Here is a 21,657-nt window from a genome sequence, read left to right as displayed (position 1 = left end):
ATATTTCAATTGTTTATAGTCGAGGTAAAATTAGTTAATTTATCAATCAATATTTATTCTTATAACACTAAAGGTGAAATACATTTAAGATAACTGTTTACTGGCGGTTAACAATTAGTTACATTGTATGAAGCAAATTATAACATAATAATTACATATTATATTAATTGAGTATCTTAGAAACATTCGTTATCAACGAAATTACCTACTATCAGAAGTTTATAAAAGGATTCTAGTGTAGTTTAAATTTTGGTTACCCCATACTGACTAATGTTTTTAAAATTTATTTGAGAAAGTCGTCTGCTCAATGAAATTTAACTCAATACCAAAACTGTAAGACTTAGCCCGAAGCACGAAAATACCAAAATCTTCTACTATTGAATCCTAGATTTCGTATAAACATATTTTAACCGGTAGCAATGTATTTTCTAACTATACAAATTAAATTTACCTTTTCAGACTCTAGGTAATAGGTTTAAAAACTTAAAATATGCGAAAATTTACGGGCAAACCGCGAAAAAATACAACGCATCTATACGTTTAAAATTACAATTTTTAGTTTTGAAAATTAAAGTATTTGAAATATTTATTTATACACCTTCGATATTGTTTTAGAATAAAACTTAATAAACGAGAGAAGTACTTAATAAACGAGAGAAGTACTCAATAAACGAGAGAAGTACTCAATAAACGAGAGAAGTACTCAATAAACGAGAGAAGTACTTAATAAACGAGAGAAGTACTCAATAAACGAGAGAAGTACTTAATAAACGAGAGAAGTACTCAATAAACGAGAGAAGTACTCAATAAACGAGAGAAGTACTCAATAAACGAGAGAAGTACTTAATAAACGAGAGAAGTACTCAATAAACGAGAGAAGTACTCAATAAACGAGAGAAGTACTTAATAAACGAGATAAGTACTCAATAAACGAGAGAAGTACTCAATAAACGAGAGAAGTACTTAATAAACGAGATAAGTACTCAATAAACGAGAGAAGTACTCAATAAACGAGAGAAGTACTCAATAAACGAGAGAAGTACTTAATAAACGAGAGAAGTACTCAATAAACGAGAGAAGTACTTAATAAACGAGAGAAGTACTCAATAAACGAGAGAAGTACTCAATAAACGAGAGAAGTACTTAATAAACGAGATAAGTACTCAATAAACGAGAGAAGTACTCAATAAACGAGAGAAGTACTTAATAAACGAGAGAAGTACTCAATAAACGAGAGAAGTACTCAATAAACGAGAGAAGTACTTAATAAACGAGAGAAGTACTCAATAAACGAGAGAAGTACTTAATAAACGAGAGAAGTACTCAATAAACGAGAGAAGTACTCAATAAACGAGAGAAGTACTCAATAAACGAGAGAAGTACTTAATAAACGAGAGAAGTACTCAATAAACGAGAGAAGTACTTAATAAACGAGAGAAGTACTCAATAAACGAGAGAAGTACTCAATAAACGAGAGAAGTACTTAATAAACGAGAGAAGTACTCAATAAACGAGAGAAGTACTCAATAAACGAGAGAAGTACTTAATAAACGAGAGAAGTACTTAATAAACGAGAGAAGTACTCAATAAACGAGAGAAGTACTCAATAAACGAGAGAAGTACTTAATAAACGAGAGAAGTACTCAATAAACGAGAGAAGTACTCAATAAACGAGAGAAGTACTCAATAAACGATAGAAGTACTCAATAAACGAGAGAAGTATTCAATAAATGAGATAAGTATACTCATTATAGGAGAAAAGTACTCATTATACGAGAGAAGTACTCATTATACGAGAGAAGTACTCATTATAGGAGAAAAGTACTAAATATACGATCGAAGTACTCAATATACGAGAGAAGTACTCAAAATACGTGAGAAGTACTCAATATACGAGAGAAGTACTGCTCATGTTAAATGCTTGAAACGTGTACTTTCGCAAGCTCCCGTTGATTTTTCAAGATACTTTTTGGAAGTAAACATAGTACTTGGCGAAATTCATCATATGGCGAGTTTCTAAAACTATTACAAAAGGGAAAATTATTTCTTAACTATTACATATTCCTACTCACATAGTCAGTGTAATTTTAATATTTTACGTGTTTAGGAAAAGAACTTTGAGGCGTGGTGTGGTGTGCGTATTCGCGATTTGACGGGAAATTCGTTCCCAATCCGCGTCGAGCCCACGAAGTTACACGTTTCATTTTTACGGCCTAGATACGGATACTTGACTCGTAATAATTACTGGCATAATTACTTCATTAAACAATCATTCAGTTTAAAAATAGAAAGTGAAAGTTTTATATAAAATTCGGACAATGGCCAAGAGGGGGCGTTATCGTTTCCTACTCCTGTACCGGGCAAAAAGTAGAGCTAAACTTGCGAAGGACAAAATGGCGGTCGTCGGAACCGGAAGTGAAATACCGGAAGCGCTTTCGTTTTAGTCTTTGCTTTGGCTAATTTCGTCGGCCGAGTTTGATCGGATTAAAGAGCGCCGGTTCCGCTTTTGTCTTTTCGGGCAGAAAATAAGCTATTCTTACCGGAAATAGCTCTTCTTCCGTATCCGACTTCCCCCGCCCCCCGGTTCCTCTTTTTTTTTTCAACCCAAAAAGTAAAGAAGAGTAACAGATGGGGAAGGGAACATATTTTGGAGGGTCCAAATGTCAGAATTAAAATGTGAAGTGTGAAAGGCGAACTGGGATGATAATGTAATTATACAGCGTCGCTAAAAAACAAAAGATATATCAAGAGAGTCATATTTGAAGGGCCAAAATCTACTCTCGCCTGGCTTTGCGGTCCCGTAACCAGCCGCCAAAACTCGGGGGTGCTCAAATTTATTTGGGGAGCACCAATGCCTTGATACTAAAAATCGCAATTTTTAACTCCCACTCCTGAAATTAGTTAATATACCGAAATTGGCTTTATTTTGTTATTTTTTTAATTATGAATTTCGACTTCGTTGAAAACGGATTATTTTATTAAAAATACAGGTAACCGATGATATTAGTTGGTATTTGAGCAATCAATTTTTATATTTGGGTTGGGGATACTAAAGTATTTATTTGGGGGGGGGGGGCTGAGCATCCTCTGTATCCCCCCCCTTATACGGGACTGTGGCTTTGCTTGATATTACCAAGGGCCAAATAATGATAAATCCAGGACATGACTCTATGCGAAAAACCCGTCCAACAGCGCTAACACCCGATCACTATTGCTCCCTATTGGGAAAAACGCGCGATCGCGGACCTACGTCATTTTGGGAGCAAATTTTTTAGGGACAGTTTTCAAAAATAATACACGTGGTCGTCGTAGTAAATATCCTGGAATATTTATTCACAGTTATCATATATAGTGTGGTTATTAAAGGAAGTACTTATTTTTATACGTACTAAGTTCATAATTAGTATAATATATATAATTATTTAATATTAAACATATTCTTTCCTAGAATCGTTAAAATTTATCAAAAAATGAGGGGCCAAATATGGCAGGATTTTCGAATTACAACCGCCACTTATTTCCGAATTCCGACTCAGTCATCACTAGATGGCGTTCGGGAAACCGGAAACTTGCTTGATTTTGCCCCCAATTTTTTTTATTTTTTCCTCCTTTTCCCCCCTACTAAAATGGCCGCCTGTGTCTTTTAGTGGACGGCCGATTTAGTACGCGTGAAGGTACCAGAGTCATGTCCTGGATTTATCATTATTTGGCCCATGATATTACCACGGAAAATGTGTTTGCGATAAACTGTACGATAAAATTAATATTGTAGGTTTTATTGGAAAAATATAATAACAATTTTATTGTAGAAAATGAAATAAGTAAAAATTTATTTACCGTTAATTTTATTCCTTTGTGTAAATTAAAATAATGGTAAAAAAAACCCATAAATCTAGCTTAGATAAGTATAGTCACTTTGCTTTAGTACTTATCGAGCATTTTTATGTGACACAACTTAATGCTTTAACCATTTTTCTAATGATAAATGTTGTAAATTATTTAGGTCATTCGCTTATTTGGGGTACTAATAACATGATATCATACATAAGCTCCTCCCTCCAACGGAAACACACCATTTATCAAACTGTATGACGCCATCTAGTATCGATTGTAAGAACTTTTCTTTTTTAATAATTATAATAATTAGTTACGTAAAAGTTATAATTTTTCTCTTCATTCAATTTATACGTCTTTAATAAAATACAAAATTAACGAGATAGGAAAATTGTTGGAAGATTCTAAATAATTATAATTAAAAACAATATTTTAAAACTAGTCCCCCCCCCCCCTACCGGACCTTGGACGAATAATTACTGGACTCTAAATCTAAGCAAAATAGCCGGTTACACAATTTGCATCGCCCGTCAGCGCTCCTACCGATAAAATCGCGAAATATTTCTATCCAAATACAAAACACGCGCGTAAAAATGTCAGATGATACGCATTCCGTCGTCTGCTCCGCGGTTTTTAATAGAAGAGGGGCTTTGGGAATTTTAATAGGCTTTAGATTGTTAAGTAATAATTGTATTGGAATAAACATTAATGCTTTAATTAATTTAAATAGGAAGTTCGCTTTAATTTTTTTTGCATATATAGTTTGTGTGAAGGTTTAAATATATTATAAATTTTAAAATAATAATAATAATAATAATAATCAGCTAAGCTAATACCCAAGGCACCACCTTAGGCCTAAGTCATCAAGCGACTTATGGATATTGGTCGCGTGTTTAGTATTTGGATAGAAATATTTCCAATATTTGACACTACGGCGCTACAAGCGGCGCTGCCGTAAAAGCACCGAGTGCGTCATTTGGTTTCGGGTCCCGTAATTATTCGTCCAAGGTCTGATAAACTTCGAAACGAACTTCGGATCATCTTCGGAAGACTATTGAAAGCGAACAGACAGGCTGAAGGAGAGCCAATAAGTACCCCAGGTCACCGGAATAATAATAGAATGCGGGGGGGGGGGTAGAAAGAAATAGATTTTCTTATTCTTTCAATATCGACGACCGGGGGGGGGGCAACAAGGGGGGAGTGAAAATAATAAAAAAAAGTCGCGCGCTAAAAGAATAGACCCGGGTTAAGCACGGGCCGACTGGACGCGTACATATAGATTTCCTCGGCGGGTTGAAAAGCACGGCGCTCGCTTACAAGTTCGCGTTGTGACGGATGTCGCTTAAGTTGTCTAATAATAGGAGAGAGAACGAGCTCAGCGGAGAGAGAATATGGAAATTTTGTTTTGATTAGTCGCCGTCGGTGGCGCGCCACGGGGATAATATAATGGCCTATTAGAATATTCGCCTTTTCCCCGACTGACAGCTACGCACAATGTGGAAGAGAAATATTATGGGGCTTCTTCCCCCCCCCCTCCCCCTCCGATAGACAAAAACAAATCAACAAGGAGTACCGTTCGCTATCCTATAAGTACTCACCAAGAGCGCCCGAGTGTCCTTTCACGGTCAGGATTTTGGGTTGGACAATCGACCACCCTACTGATGACAGTAAGGACTTGGCGGTTGTGCAGCGTTCTTTGACAAATTGAAATTAAAAAGGACTTCGATATACCACCCGCTATTAGTGGAAGCAGAGGCTTAGAAATTATTTTGTCCTATAAGCATGTATCTTCGAAGGTTTATTTCCAAAAATAATGCTTGGAGAAATATAGCGTAAATTTTTTTAACTATTAAATTTGGGAAAATATGGTTTAAATATGAAAATAACATTACCCAGTTTAATTGCTACATTTTACATCGTTAGTTGAAGAAAAACCAGTAGTAAATGTACAATCGTGATGCGGTGGTGCCTAGCTGATTATTATTATTATTATTAAGGGGGAAGACTACAATGGCCATTGTCTACTTTCGCGCTATTTCAAGCTGAACTCTTTTAATTTTGTATTTTAACTTATAAAATTAATATTTGAGTGTAGAACAGCCTCTTGTTCAGTGACTAAAATAATTTTGACAATTATAAATTTATAAGTAATTAAGTTATTACGTTTTAATTCAGACCCCCGGAGCTAAACAAGTTGGGCAAACGCCCAAAATACCCTTTAGTTAGGACCTTATATCTCGTGAACTATTAATATTAGAATTATCAAAATTATTTAAGCACTAGAGGAAGGTTCAGCCTAATAAGAAAAATTTAATTCGATTATGTAATTGTTAAAACAGAAACGTTCAGCTTGAACGAAAAAGAGGCTTTTACCGTATTCTTCCCCCTTAACATCCGATTTTTGTCCGGAAAATACCATTACGCAATATCTTGGTATTCGTAACAAACTATAATTTACACTTATTTCTTAATTTTTATAGAAACTGTTCTTAAATAAATCCAAGTGTAACGATTAAATATCGAAATCTGCTAAGAATATCGATTGATGAAATTAAAATAATCTCCGTTGGTTACCTTTGATGTAGAAATAACAGCAATGACCGCTCCCACGCTTCGCCGCGAAACCAAAGCCTACTTTTTCGCCCGGAAATCAATGAAATGGAACGCTAGCCCGGGCTTAACTATTTAAGTTCATTTAAAATTAAATTATTGAAATTACGTGAAACCAGTGATGTATAAATATTTTGACAGATCTGGGGTACGCGAATGACCATTTAAGTTGATACCGTCCTTTCTTTTCCGACGAATAACAAAACGACCCTATTTAAATTCCCGTCAAAAAGGGTCGGAAATAGACGTGTAAATATTTTGGGATCGCGGCGAAATGCGTTTGAAGTAAATTAAAAGCAATCAAGCAGATTGTTCTCGATCAACTTCGAATTACGTTCACGTACTCCCAGACGAACTGGACAGTGAATTTATAGAGTGGACAGTCGCGCTGTATTCCGAGCTAACTCGGACAGGAGGGAGGGGAAAGGGGCGACTTGACAAAATACGAAGCGCTGGACATTTTGGAACGTGGAGGGTAATCGAGCAAGCGTTCAATCTTTAGCGGGGTGACCCCAACCCAAAATATTTGAATAGTCAGGGCGAAGAAGAGGTACCTACGGGTACCTGGGCCGAGGGCGGACACCTCGCTATAAGCTAGCGATCAATGGGCGTGCGTGCCGTCGACAGATCTACGTTACATTCGGGCCGTTCAAACTCCCATATGCCGGCGAGGCTTGGCCGAAAATTATCGATCCAGAGCCGCCTCTACGCCGTAAAAGCCTTTTCCCGCGAAGAGACGTTGAATCTTTATTTCGGAGGTTTCGACTCGGCGGAGAACTACGCGCGCTTTCGGCGAACGCGAATGTTAGCTTAAAACGGAAGACGGGTCGCCGAAATTGAACGAAAACGAGCCCGAACGCCTGTAGAAGCGTTCCAGCGAAGGCGGGGGCTTCAATCGAGCGCTTTCCCGATGGAGCGCCTGTAGCTCCGGAAATAGGAAACCGCGGAATTAGCGACGAAATTTCGCCGATATGATAAACGCGCGTTCCTCGCACGAATAACGCGATTCCAGCGCTCGCTGGCCGGCTTATTTATGACGCTACATGACGGGATCGGATTTGGTAAATAGCTTTTGACGCTGGACACTTTCTCTTCCTCTCCAGCGACGATTCGCGCGACCGCCGATAAAAATTGAATTTAAGACTCTTTTGTCGTAAAATTGAAAGTTAGTCTCCTACTTAAATATAGTTTTCCGCGTCGCTGAGATCGGAAAAGCCAAAGAAAGGAAAAAGGAGCTTCGACGGCGAGCGACGCTCTATGGATAAACGTAAGCCCGAACAAAACTTACTTTTTATCTCCCCAAAATTCCCCGAAGAGAATCTTCTCCGATAAACACTTTGTTGAAAATCACGAAATATTTTTCTCCCGGGGAAAGTTCATTTTAGTTTAGCGCTTCCGTTTGAAGCGATTCCGGAACCTAAACGGGTAAACGTGTGCGTGGAGGCTTATTTCAGGAGCTTATTATTTTGTTTCACGTCTATTCAAATTCTTTCCTAGAGTTATTTTCCCCACCTACTTTACACTAATGAATGTGAGCAATATTAACAGACAGGTGATGCTCAGAGCTCGAAAAATTGTAATTTAAATTTGTAAATTATAAAACCTTACGCATTCGTGATTGGTGTCTTAATATTGATAGTTTTAAATTCGATTTAATTTTCTACTAACTAAATTTCTTATACTTAAAATATGTAATAGATAGCTTAGCGTTTTAAGATTATTCGTAAAAGTTTGAACAGAACGTTAATCCCATAAATAAGAGCTTTTCCACCGAGCTCTTCGGTTTCCCATAAAAACTTGTAGAGCTTAACGATGATGGTAAGCGTAGGGAGCTGTTGGCTCGATCGCGTGGCAGAAGGGCTTTCCACCACCCTACTACGCATGTAACCCGGCCACCTGAACTAATGGTTTTAAAAGTCGCTCGATGCCTTGGGTAATAGCCTAGCTGATTATTAAAATGTATTTTCTAAACATTAATCCCATAAATTATGTACCACTTTCTAATAATTAATATTGTATTAGTCAATTGCGGAAGTCCGTCTTCCTATGTAATGTATTCTTAACAAATGAGTAAAAATTAAAAAAACGCAAAAAATTTAAAGACTGAATAGAAATAGTAAAATTGGCGACGTGATAATTAACAAACGAAGTCGGTCGACGGAGGCGCGAAGGAGGCCTAAATAAAATTTTCTAGAATGAGTAATTTAAACTCGGAGCTGGCCCGTTATTATTAAAATGAAGTAGCCGCTTTAGAGCTATTTTGGGAAACTGCATTTGGAATAATGTGAATTTTTCACCGAGAGATGCGAGCAGAAACATAGGCTCTTTGGGTGTAGCGGCTGCGGCCAAGGGAAGGTGGAGATATTTTCCGGAGAGTGTCGTGGACCCGTTTGCAAAGGTTGAATTTACGGCCTCAAAGAGGGAAGGAGGAGACCGGGATCAAAAGTTTGCAACAGGTCCCGAAAGATTAAGCTCGAAATAAACTGCCGAATTGGCCGCGGAAAGGAAAACCGGGGCTACGAGTGTAACGGAGTAGGGGTACATTTCAAGCCCCCCCCCCCCCCCCCATCCGTTATATATCGGGTCGATAAGTGTTTTAAAATAATTAAACGTATCTAGATTACGCAAACGTTTTCGGGAAATTTATGTTTACGTCGCTAGCTTATTTACAAAATCAGGTATCTGCAAAAACTAAATTTTAAGTAAAAAATTATTGAAATTTTAGAAAAATGTAAAAAATTCGATAACTTTAAAATTAATGTAATTCATATTTTTAGTAGAATCGAAGGTTAAAATGCTCTTTTGAAATGGTAAAAAAAGCCGATAATTCTAAAATTAAAATAATTATAATTTTTTATTAAAAACGAAGATTAAAATGCTCTTTTGAAAAAATGACAAAAAAAGCCAATTCAGCGTAAGTCAAGTTACCTGGTTTTGGAACTAAAGTAGTGACGTATTTTTAAAGGTTTCATCATAAGTAACATAATACCAAATAAGTAAAACAAATAAACACAGTTATCGTCGAACTGATTTTCAGAGTGATTGCGCAATCAAGGTTTAGTTTTCAGCACAGAGCCACCTAGTGCCTAAATAGGTGAATTATATTACTACCAAGAACGATAATATACTACTCACAAGGAAACTACCCGAGGTGTTACACACCAATTTTGTTCAAACTCGGGGGATTGGTAGACCTTCATGTAACTTGAAAAATCCTTAAGGGATTTTATTCAATGGGCAACGGGTTTGCTATGGCAACGAAAAATGTTTTTGACAACATAAAGTAACATGGGATTTTGACCGATTTCACTGTGAAAAAAATTTTAAAAATTTATAAAAATGTGACCAACTTTGATTTTTTCGTCAATTTTTATCAATTTTTTTTATAATTTTGGTATTTTAATTTTTTTTCAATTTTGTAAAATGTTTCACAGGGAATCAGTCAAAATCCCATGTTATTTTCAATGGGAAAATTTCCATTTTAAGTTGAAAACATTTTTCGTTGCCATGGCAAAACCGTTGCCCATTGAATAAACTCCCTTTAGAAGTTTTCAAGTTACACGAAGGTCTACCAATCCCCCGAGTTTGAACAAAATGGGTGTGTAACACCTCGGGTAGTCTCCTTGTCAGTTCGGTCTTAGAGTTATGTCACTGTCAGGAAAAAATGTTCGTTAAGAAGATAGGCATTAAAATAATACCGTAAAAATAAGCGTCATACTTATCGTTATTACGTTACTTATGGTCTCTTTAAAGAAAGTTTCTCGATTACATTTGGCACGGCATACGGACGAACAGAATCTCGAGGGGAAAGTGAAACGCCAAAAGGTGTAAAACACGTAAGTCGCGAGTAAAACAAACTGCGGGGCCCATCCGGTACTTGAAATATTTAATGGACACGGAGCGCAACCCCATTTTCACGCCCAGGAAAAATCCGGCGGATAGGAAAGGAAATGTTTAGAACGTAACTCTTCGAAACTCATCACCCTCGAGAGGCGCGTGCGGTTTCTTTAGAGTGATTTCCGCCCCCCCCCCCTCCTCCCCGAGTTCAATGTTGTTCATTTTCGAAACTTGACGGTCTGTTCGGTGTATTTGTCAGAAACTGAGATTGACGATGCTGATCTTTTCCTGTTCACCCGCTACAAGCCGGAAAGGCTGGAAGCTCTCTGCAAGGGCTCCAAGTTCAACAAAACGGAAATCAGACAAATCTACCAGGGCTTCAAACAGGTATTTTCACGTCCCATTACGGAGTAGGTACATTTGATTTGGGTACATTTGTTCGAATTTCATTCGTCCGAACGGCGGTACAAATGTCCGAATGATCATTTGTCCGAATGCCGGAAAACAGGATCGTATGTCCGAAAACGCATTTCATTTGCCCGAAAAATTTATCACAACATTTGTTGGTGATTTAGTCGTTCAATTTATGTTAACTTTACTGGCGAATTTCATTTGTTCGAATAATCGTTTGTCCGTTTTTTCGAACATTAGGAATTGTGTTTTTTTTAAATATTGTTAATATAAGAAAATAGTAACATTAACGTGAACCTAACCTAACCTAACCTAACTTAACCTAAAATATCCACAATATTCAACGCAATTCCCACAAAAAACAGCAATAAGAAATACTAATTTAGCGACAGAATTCGGACAAGTGATGCTACCGATTCGGACGAATGAAACAAATAAGTTGTCCAATTCGAACAATTGAAACATTTGTTATTTCGGCGGTTTGTCCGAATGAAATTCAAACATTTGTTCCACCGTTCGGACGATTGAAATTCGAACAAATGTACCTACCCCGTGAATTTCATATTCCGTCACTATCAGCGTCGTAACTCGATGACTCATATCCTAAAAACTCTTCGATGATTTAAATTTATTTATCACAATTTTACTGTGAATTTCAGTGATTTTCTAAATGGAGTCGTACTCCAGGGCCGTGCAAAGACATTTCGCGCACAGGGGTAAATTATGTCATCGAGGGCCCTTCTAACTAGAATTTTCAAGGAGGGGGTGCTAGTGCAGTGCCGCACCTAGGATTTTCTTCTAGGGGGGGGGGGGGCGATGAGTCCCAAAACATTTTTAGGTACTGATAAGCAAAAAACGTTTTATGAACTGCGCTCGTGATGGACCCCTATCATACCGGGCCCTTAAACAACACACTTCTTGGCCCTTTTTCGCCGGGTCCGTTTGATTTAAAGTTTGATCATACGGTTCTTGGTTGTTATCGTTTCCGTAGAACTATACTTTTGTCACGTTCAAGTTAGAATGCGAGAGTCCTATCTGGTCCAAAAGGGATATTTAGATTTCAATGGGCTTATAAACTAATTATTTTAATGAGGGGAGGTTTTAAGAGGAGCCACCGATTAGATGGCGCCACTAACCATTTTTTAAGTACTAGCGGTTAGCAATGGAAAAGTGGTTGAAAGGTCGTTGTCCAATAGAAAATAAGGACAAAGGGAAATAACCTTTCACCCGCTTTCCTATTGCTGGAAATAGCTTATACCTCTAGTACTTACACTTGTTAGTGGTGCCATCTGCTCTTAAACATTTTCCCCATTATTTAACTTTCAAACGGACCCAGCCTTATTTAAATATTTTACGCGAGTTAAATATTAAACGAGGCAATACTCGAAATGAGTAATAATTTTCAAATAAATTGCAGTCTAAATATTAAAGCGAAGTTTATTTCCGTGTAGGCCTGCCCCAGCGGAGTTGTCGACGAAGATGCTTTCAAGAATATTTTCGCTCAATTTTTCCCCCAAGGAGGTAAGAGGAACACTTTTTTCGCGGCCTCCAGCGCATCAAATAGCCATTAGCTGTAAGAGGGCCCCTTTAACATTCGGCGCTTCCCCGTAACACACTGAAGTGTTTAGGAGAATATCCTATGCAAAGGGGAAAGTTGAGTCTCTAGCTTCACACTCTGGGCGTTTAATTGTAGATTCGTTAAACAACCTTTCGTTGAAGGGGATATTTTTTAGCTGACGACGTGAGTGTAGATTGTTCGCAATAAAGTTACTTTTACACTCTTACAAGTTTCCCCTACACGTTCTCTAGCGCGTGTTAAACCTGTCTAATGTGTAGGGAAACTTGTAGATTGTACCCGATAAAACTAATTCTACACTCATACAAGTTTCCCCCTATTTGTTCTCTAGCGCGTGTTTAACCTGTCTAATGTGTAGGGAAACTTGTAGATTGTACCCGATAAAACTAATTCTACACTCATACAAGTTTCCCCCTATTCGTTCTCTAGCGCGTGTTAAACTTGTCTAATGTGTAGGGAAACTTGTAGATTGTACCCGTTAAAATTACGTCTACACTCCTACAAGTTTTCCCCTATAGGTTATCTAGCGCGTGTTTAACCTGTCTAATATGTAGGGAAACTTGTAGATTGTACCCGATAGAACTACGTCTACACTCCTACAAGTTTCCCCCTATTCGTTCTCTAGCGCGTGTTTAACCTGACTAATGTGTTGGGAAACTTGTAGATTGTACGCGATAAAACTGCGTCTACACTCGTATAAGTTTCCTTGCACGTTTACTAGCGCTGGCTTAGCCCGTTTAATCTCTCACCCTCTCGCTTGTCTGCCCCATTCGATCGTAAACTTATAATACAAGGAAGTGTTACGGGGAAGCGCGGGATGGTTAAAGGGGCAACTTAACACGCTGTATATAGGAAAACCGTTGTAGGCGATCCCATCTAATGGTATTTCTATTTTTAACATTCGCCTGCCACGAAAGATGCTACTCAATACGCTCACTACGTCTTCAACACATTCAAACCATACAGTCGAAACGGAACTCTCAATTTCGAGGTAAGTTCAACGCTAACGCGCTGTTATAATTATACAACAAATTTTGCTTTTAGCATATGTAACATAATAACTTATAAGTATACCTCTTTATAATATTTCAACAGAAACATTTTCCATAAATGGAAAATTCTCATCTTCTTTTTGATATTGAAAAGGTTACCATGGAAACGAAATTTCCGGATCGTGAGGCTTGAGATAATTGTAAAAGCCAGAAACGCGCGTTCTCAAAAATCTATAGACAATTGTAAACGCCAGAAACGCGTGTTCTCAAAAATCTATAGATAATTGTAAAAGCCAGAAACGCGCGTTCTCAAAAATCTATAGATAATTGTAAAAGCCAGAAACGCGCGTTCTCAAAAATCTATAGACAATTGTAAAAGCCAGAAACGCGCGTTCTCAAAAATCTATAGACAATTGTAAAAGCCAGAAACGCGCGTTCTCAAAAATCTATAGACAATTGTAAAAGCCAGAAACGCGCGTTCTCAAAAATCTATAGACAATTGTAAAAGCCAGAAACGCGCGTTCTCAAAAATCTATAGACAATTGTAAAAGCCAGAAACGCGCGTTCTCAAAAATCTATAGACAATTGTAAAAGCCAGAAACGCGCGTTCTCAAAAATCTATAGACAATTGTAAAAGCCAGAAACGCGCGTTCTCAAAAATCTATAGACAATTGTAAAAGCCAGAAACGCGCGTTCTCAAAAATCTATATACAATTGTAAAAGCCAGAAACGCGCGTTCTCAAAAATCTATAGACAATTGTAAAAGCCAGAAACGCGCGTTCTCAAAAATCTATAGACAATTGTAAAAGCCAGAAACGCGCGTTCTCAAAAATCTATAGACAATTGTAAAAGCCAGAAACGCGCGTTCTCAAAAATCTATAGACAATTGTAAAAGCCAGAAACGCGCGTTCTCAAAAATCTATAGACAATTGTAAAAGCCAGAAACGCGCGTTCTCAAAAATCTATAGACAATTGTAAGAGCCAGAAACGCGCGTTCTCAAAAATCTATACACAATTGAAAAAGCCAGAAACGCGCGTTCTCAAAAATCTATAGACAATAGTAAAAGCCAGAAACGCGCGTTCTCAAAAATCTATAGACAATTGTAAAAGCCAGAAACGCGCGTTCTCAAAAATCTATAGACAATTGTAAAAGCCAGAAACGCGCGTTCTCAAAAATCTATAGACAATTGTAAAAGCCAGAAACGCGCGTTCTCAAAAATCTATAGACAATTGTAAAAGCCAGAAACGCGCGTTCTCAAAAATCTATAGACAATTGTAAAAGCCAGAAACGCGCGTTCTCAAAAGTCTATAGACAATTGTAAAAGCCAGAAACGCGCGTTCTCAAAAATCTATAGACAATTGTAAAAGCCAGAAACGCGCGTTCTCAAAAATCTATAGACAATTGTAAAAGCCAGAAACGCGCGTTCTCAAAAATCTATAGACCATTGTAAAAGCCAGAAACGCGCGTTCTCAAAAATCTATAGACAATTGTAAAAGCCAGAAACGCGCGTTCTCAAAAATCTATAGATAATTGTAAAAGTCAGAAACGCCCGTTCTCAAAAATCTATAGACAATTGTAAAAGCCAGAAACGCGCGTTCTCAAAAATCTATAGACAATTGTAAAAGCCAGAAACGCGCGTTCTCAAAAATCTATAGACAATTGTAAAAGCCAGAAACGCGCGTTCTCAAAAATCTATAGACAATTGTAAAAGCCAGAAACGCGCGTTCTCAAAAATCTATAGACAATTGTAAAAGCCAGAAACGCGCGTTCTCAAAAATCTATAGACAATTGTAAAAGCCAGAAACGCGCGTTCTCAAAAATCTATAGACAATTGTAAAAGCCAGAAACGCGCGTTCTCAAAAATCTATAGACAATTGTAAAAGCCAGAAACGCGCGTTCTCAAAAATCTATAGACAATTGTAAAAGCCAGAAACGCGCGTTCTCAAAAATCTATAGACAATTGTAAAAGCCAGAAACGCGCGTTCTCAAAAATCTATAGATAATTGTAAAAGCCAGAAACGCGCGTTCTCAAAAATCTATAGACAATTGTAAAAGCCAGAAACGCGCGTTCTCAAAAATCTATAGACAATTGTAAAAGCCAGAAACGCGCGTTCTCAAAAATCTATAGACAATTGTAAAAGCCAGAAACGCGCGTTCTCAAAAATCTATAGACAATTGTAAAAGCCAGAAACGCGCGTTCTCAAAAATCTATAGACAATTGTAAAAGCCAGAAACGCGCGTTCTCAAAAATCTATAGACAATTGTAAAAGCCAGAAACGCGCGTTCTCAAAAATCTATAGACAATTGTAAAAGCCAGAAACGCGCGTTCTCAAAAATCTATAGACAATTGTAAAAGCCAGAAACGCGCGTTCTCAAAAATCTATAGACAATTGTAAAAGCCAGAAACGCGCGTTCTCAAAAATCTATAGACAATTGTAAAAGCCAGAAACGCGCGTTCTCAAAAATCTATAGACAATTGTAAAAGCCAGAAACGCGCGTTCTCAAAAATCTATAGACAATTGTAAAAGCCAGAAACGCGCGTTCTCAAAAATCTATAGACAATTGTAAAAGCCAGAAACGCGCGTTCTCAAAAATCTATAGACAATTGTAAAAGCCAGAAACGCGCGTTCTCAAAAATCTATAGACAATTGTAAAAGCCAGAAACGCGCGTTCTCAAAAATCTATAGACAATTGTAAAAGCCAGAAACGCGCGTTCTCAAAAATCTATAAACAATTGTAAAAGCCAGAAACGCGCGTTCTCAAAAATCTATAGACAATTGTAAAAGCCAGAAACGCGCGTTCTCAAAAATCTATAGACAATTGTAAAAGCCAGAAACGCGCGTTCTCAAAAATCTATAGACAATTGTAAAAGCCAGAAACGCGCGTTCTCAAAAATCTATAGACAATTGTAAAAGCCAGAAACGCGCGTTCTCAAAAATCTATAGACAATTGTAAAAGCCAGAAACGCGCGTTCTCAAAAATCTATAGACAATTGTAAAAGCCAGAAACGCGCGTTCTCAAAAATCTATAGACAATTGTAAAAGCCAGAAACGCGCGTTCTCAAAAATCTATAGACAATTGTAAAAGCCAGAAACGCGCGTTCTCAAAAATCTATAGACAATTGTAAAAGCCAGAAACGCGTATTCTCAAAAATCTATAGATAATTGTAAAAGCCAGAAAGGCGCGTTTTAGAAACTCCGTTTTACTAACTTCCTTTATAAGTTGATGACCCGTTTTTCGTCACGGATTTGTGAATGACGTAATTGACGTCATATCCTCTAAACAAGGTTTCATTAAACAAAATAAAATTGTGGTATACTTATGAGATATTATGTTATATGTGGTTTAGGGATATAAATTAGCCTGTTTGCGCTTAGCTAAGTTAATTAACTAAAAATATTATGGATCTGATTGTGAAGTTCACGCGTACGGCGCTATCGAAATTGGCGCTGCGTGTTACTTCCTGGTAACGATAAATCTCCTTCACCAACTCTTTTTCCTATATTTAAATTAAAATGGTTTCATATTGAAAACGTTAACTTGGGTTTAATAACGAAAAATTCTGGAATCGGGTTGTAAAAATGAATAATATATACACTGGTTTCGTTTCTATAGGTACTTATTTTGAAATTGGAGATCAGAAACGCGTTTTCACTGGTTCTTATTGCCATATACGAGCAACAAACACAAGGAGAACGCATTTAGCTTTTAAATATGCTAACGCAGAGTTGTGTACAAATTTCATTGGACGAGCCTTAACGCCGAACGTTTTACGGGCGGGGGGAGGATAAAAAATTTCCCTTCCGACGGCAGCAGGCGCTAAAGCGTCTAACCAATGAAAACTGCACAAGAAAACGCGCGACTTTTGACGAGTTGCGTTCTCCTCGTGTTTGTTCCTCCTAGTTACCATCAACGCAACGTTTTTTTTTATGGCGTGGCGCGACGTTTATATGAAATTTCGTAGAAAATAAAACTGTTTTTTATTTGCACTAACAAAGTGAAATAACTACATTTTTGTTAAAGCTGCAAAGAGACTGATATCAATGGAAAATCTGGTAGACCTGTTAACAAATATTATAACCCGTCAGCGGCGCGCCGTTTAAAATTATTCAAAAATACGATCGGCGTCGGCGGCGTCGGGGTCTATTTCGTAGTCATTCTCTTTAAGTATAAGCAGAAGCTTTGGTCCCATTGGGTCGATTCTCATTCAACCGAATTCCATTCGACCGACTGTCCCATTCGACCGACATTTTGTTTGCTCACAAGTGAAAGCATGAAACCTAACCTAACCGAACCTAACCTAACCTAACCTAACCTAACCTAACCTAACCTTACCTAACCTAACCTAACCTAACCTAACCTAACCTAACCTAACCTCAGTTCGGGTATTGTTCTTTACTTCGATTTGGATAGGTAAAAATATTCTATACACTTTTTCGAATAAATGGGATTCGACCCAATGGGATTGAAAAATTAGAATTCGATCAATTTGGAAAGTATATTTTTTGATTCGATCCATTGGGAAAGTATTTTTTGATTCGATACATTGGGAATTCGATCCAATAGGATTCTATCCAACGGGAATACACCTAAGCAGAAGCCTATAATAAGAGAAGCCTCTAACTCGCCCAAAATCGTGAAACGTTTCGTTTTCGAACTAGAGGTATTCGGAGGGATACAGATTTGTTAAGGCGATATGTGGCCAGAAAATATAGTCCTCTCGATATATTCATACCGAGGGACTTCAGGTGTACAAATCAGAAGTGACATCACTTGAAATCACGTAAATTTAGTAGCTTTAATAACTTTAATCAATTAAATATTGAAATCACTTGAAATCTGAAATCAGATGTACAAAATTTCTAACATTGGAATGATTGGATAGCCCCTCGATTCATACGCGAGCAGTAGCGGAGAAAACATTTGAAAAATGCTGATGATTCTATGCATTTTGCTCGTAGAATTCCCATAGGATTTTGCTGGGGATTTTAAATTTTCAGACTCGCCTCGTTTTGATTGAACTTGATAATTTATCCATTATTTACGGTAATAAATGTTAAAACTATTATTTGCTATCATAAATACACATACAAATGAACAATAATCGTGATTCTGAAGGCGTTATATCTCCGTATAATTTTCTCAATACGCTTTGAAAAACCTTAAGCCTTGCCCGCCTTTCGCGTTTAAAGCTTTAAACCAAGGATGATCTATACCTACGTTTCAGGTTTGCCAACCGACGTTTTGGAGTGCAAACTATACTTTTTCGCTACATTGACCACGGCCAACTTTGATCACGCGCTGTTCGCGCTACTACGGCCAACACATTCGTCGAAATTCCGCGAGCAAGGATTTTCCCCCTATAAACTGTACTATAATGTGTAGGAGGTCAGCGCCACGCTCGGTGGTTATATTGTCTTCAATGTAAAAACTATACTAAAAATAATAATCCGCTAGGGGCGCTGACGTCATACACATCTTTTGCTCATAGGTTAACCCAGAAACGTCAACGAATGAGATGGCCGCTGTAGTGCGAGAGATTAAGGGGTTTTCCCCCGAGTTCTTCGGTTTCCCCTTCCATAAAAACTTGTCGAGGTTAACGGTAATAGTTAGTGTAGGGAGCTGTTGGCTCGATCTCGTGGCATGCAGGGCTTGCCACCACCCTCCTACGCATTTTAACACGGCCACCTGAATTAATGGCTTCAAAAGTCGCTTGATGACTTAGGCCTAAGGTGGTGCCTTGGGTATTATCCTAGCTGATTATTATTATTATTATGCGCGAGAAATCAAAGTTGGCCGTGCATTGACTAAATATAGCGCTCACTAGATTCGCTAGTCCTAGTCACAGATATTAAGGCAGATGGCGCTATACTTCCTAAGCTCGAAGCCTATGGAGTAATGGCACTGAGACGTCCTAGTACGTCACCCATGCTCTTTCCTATAGATAAAAAATTTGGGACCAAAATGGCGGCCATGGCCAAAGCTACGGAGTGCTACTACTCTATAGGGAGTTAGAGGCTTCTCTTATTATAGGCTTCTGGTATAAGTAGATTCATCAGTAATTTATACGGCGATTACCAAAGAAGGAAATCAAATAATCACCGCCATAATCCCAAGTTAGCTAAACCCTTTTGAACCCAATTGAAACAATAGTGTTATTACTGTAACAATATTTGTGGTAGCCTTTTGGAATTAAAGCTATAAAGTTGGTGCAAGAATGTATTTATTTACACTCAGGGAGAATGAATATGTCGAGATTATTTTTAGCGTTTCTCCAATTCCACCCGTTGGGGCCCCCGGTATGCTCCCCCGCTTTAGGTTAACGGTAATAGTTAGTGTAGGGAGCTGTTGGCTCGATCTCGTGGCATGCAGGGCTTTCCACCACCCTCCTACGCATTGTAACCCGGCCACCTGAATTAAGGGCTTCAAAAGTCACATGATGACTTAGGCCTAAGGTGGTGCCTTGGGTATTAGCCTAGCTGATTATTATTATTTATTATTTAATAAAATCAAATATTACTGCAATCTCATTGGTTCTTAAAAATTACGTTTTTCGACGCGATTAACGCTGCTGCGAGGACGCAAAAAATAAGACCGCCTCCTTTCCCCCCCCCCCCCCCCTTAGCGTGACGGGGTTAGGGCCTCAACGTGTCCGTAGATAGTCTCGACATATTCATTCTCCCAAATACATTCTTGGTTGGTGTTATGGGTAAAATAATTAACTTTGGTACGCGTATATAGTTTTTCAATTCATAAACTTAAAAAATCGGTTGACCAAAATATTGATGTCAAGTTAAAAATCTGTTTTTTTTCCTCGCTCTCGGGTGGTCCGACGTAATTTTTTGCCAGATGGTAGAAAATCATTCGCTTCGCTGTTTCTTAATCCAATTTGCATCTATTAAAAGACGGGGATGGGAGATGAAGCCTTGAGTGTGTAGAAATGGGAGAGAGAGCGGCGGAACAGGGAAGTGGAGAAGTGGGGAGCTGAGAATGAGAAGAGCTTGTCTCAAACTAGTCGCTTCGGATGGTCCAGCGAGCGTGCTGCTCAAGCTCCAAATTATTCCGCTTCGAGACTAGGCGCTCTAGAACGCGAAACACTAGATTTGAAATCGCCGGATCTATTCTTGGGATTCTCCACTTTTTATTTGGGGGCACTGAACCGGTTAAGCTACTCTTGTCTGGTTTCGCTAAGGGACTTATTTCTCGTGGTTGGTTTTTTGTGGTTTATTCCGCGAGCAGCAATTCCTCAACTTACTGTCTTCTTTGTCTCGGGGCACCGTCACCGAGAAGTTGAAATGGATTTTCGGCCTTTACGACATCAACGGCGATGGTTACATCACCAAAACCGAGATGCTCAACATCGTCAGCGCCATCTATGACATGCTCGGGCATTACACGGATCCCGCCGTGCACGAGGACTCCGCTAGGCAACACGTCGACAATCTCTTCCACGTAAGACTGTTTTCCTTTTTCGAGTCATCTTCTGCCAGCCGCGTCGCCATCTAGTGGTGACGTCAGGTTTTTAGCAGCTGTACGCACTAGGCTCTTATTTTTCACAAAAGTGGGACTCTTTTTAGGCTTTTATAAATTTTACACTATCTAAGTTCCAACACCAAGCAAATCGACTTAGGTGTATTTTCTTTATTTTGCGTTTAAAAATTGTTACTCAATATTCTGTTTTACTAATATTAAAAATTGTTTCTCAATATTATTTTTTACTAATATTAAAAATTGTTACTCAATATTATTTTTTACTAATATTAAAAATTGTTACTCAATATTATTTTTTACTAATATTAAAAATTGTTACTCAATATTATTTTTTACTAATATTAAAAATTGTTACTCAATATTCTGTTTTACTAATATTAAAAATTGTTACTAAATATTATTTTTTACTAATATTAAAAATTGTTACTCAATATTATTTTTTACTAATATTAAAAATTGTTACTCAATATTATTTTTTACTAATATTAAAAATTGTTACTCAATACTAATTTTTACCAATTAAAATTGTTACTCAATACTATTTTTTACCAATATTAAAAATTGTCATTCAATACTATTTTTTACCAATATTAAAATTTTTATTCAATACTATTTTTTACCAATATTAAAAAAATTTATTCAATACTATTTTTTACCAATATTAAAAATTGTCATTCAATACTATTTTTTACCAATATTAAAAATTTTATTCAATACTATTTTTTACCAATATTAAAAAAATTATTCAATACTATCATTTACCAATATTAAAAACTTTTATTCAATACTATTTTTTACCAATATTAAAAATTGTCATTCAATACTATTTTTTACCAATATTAAAAAAATTTATTCAATACTATTTTTTACCAATATTAAAAAATTTTATTCAATACTATTTTTTA

The 21,657-nt window shown here is 37.4% G+C and overlaps 1 protein-coding gene across 1 annotated transcript in view; it reads left to right on the top strand.

The window, feature by feature from the left end:
• The window catches only part of LOC149948120 (Kv channel-interacting protein 4-like), a 70,946-nt gene that overhangs the window by 46,882 nt on the left and 2,407 nt on the right, over window positions 1-21,657 (top strand). Inside the window, exons 2-6 of the mRNA XM_090172988.1 lie at window positions 7,633-7,711; window positions 10,541-10,668; window positions 12,144-12,213; window positions 13,186-13,259; window positions 20,501-20,713. Of these exons, the coding sequence (XP_090029114.1) occupies window positions 7,702-7,711; window positions 10,541-10,668; window positions 12,144-12,213; window positions 13,186-13,259; window positions 20,501-20,713 (495 nt within the window). The 5' untranslated portion in view covers window positions 7,633-7,701. The remainder of the gene's footprint in view (window positions 1-7,632; window positions 7,712-10,540; window positions 10,669-12,143; window positions 12,214-13,185; window positions 13,260-20,500; window positions 20,714-21,657) is intronic.

Source organism: Leiobunum rupestre, chromosome 4 (assembly GCF_980474605.1).
Source record: "Leiobunum rupestre chromosome 4, qqLeiRupe1.1.hap1, whole genome shotgun sequence".
Lineage (NCBI taxonomy): Eukaryota > Metazoa > Arthropoda > Arachnida > Opiliones > Sclerosomatidae > Leiobunum > Leiobunum rupestre.
Note: the sequence above shows the minus strand (reverse complement) of the source record. Positions and strands in the feature narration are given on the sequence as shown.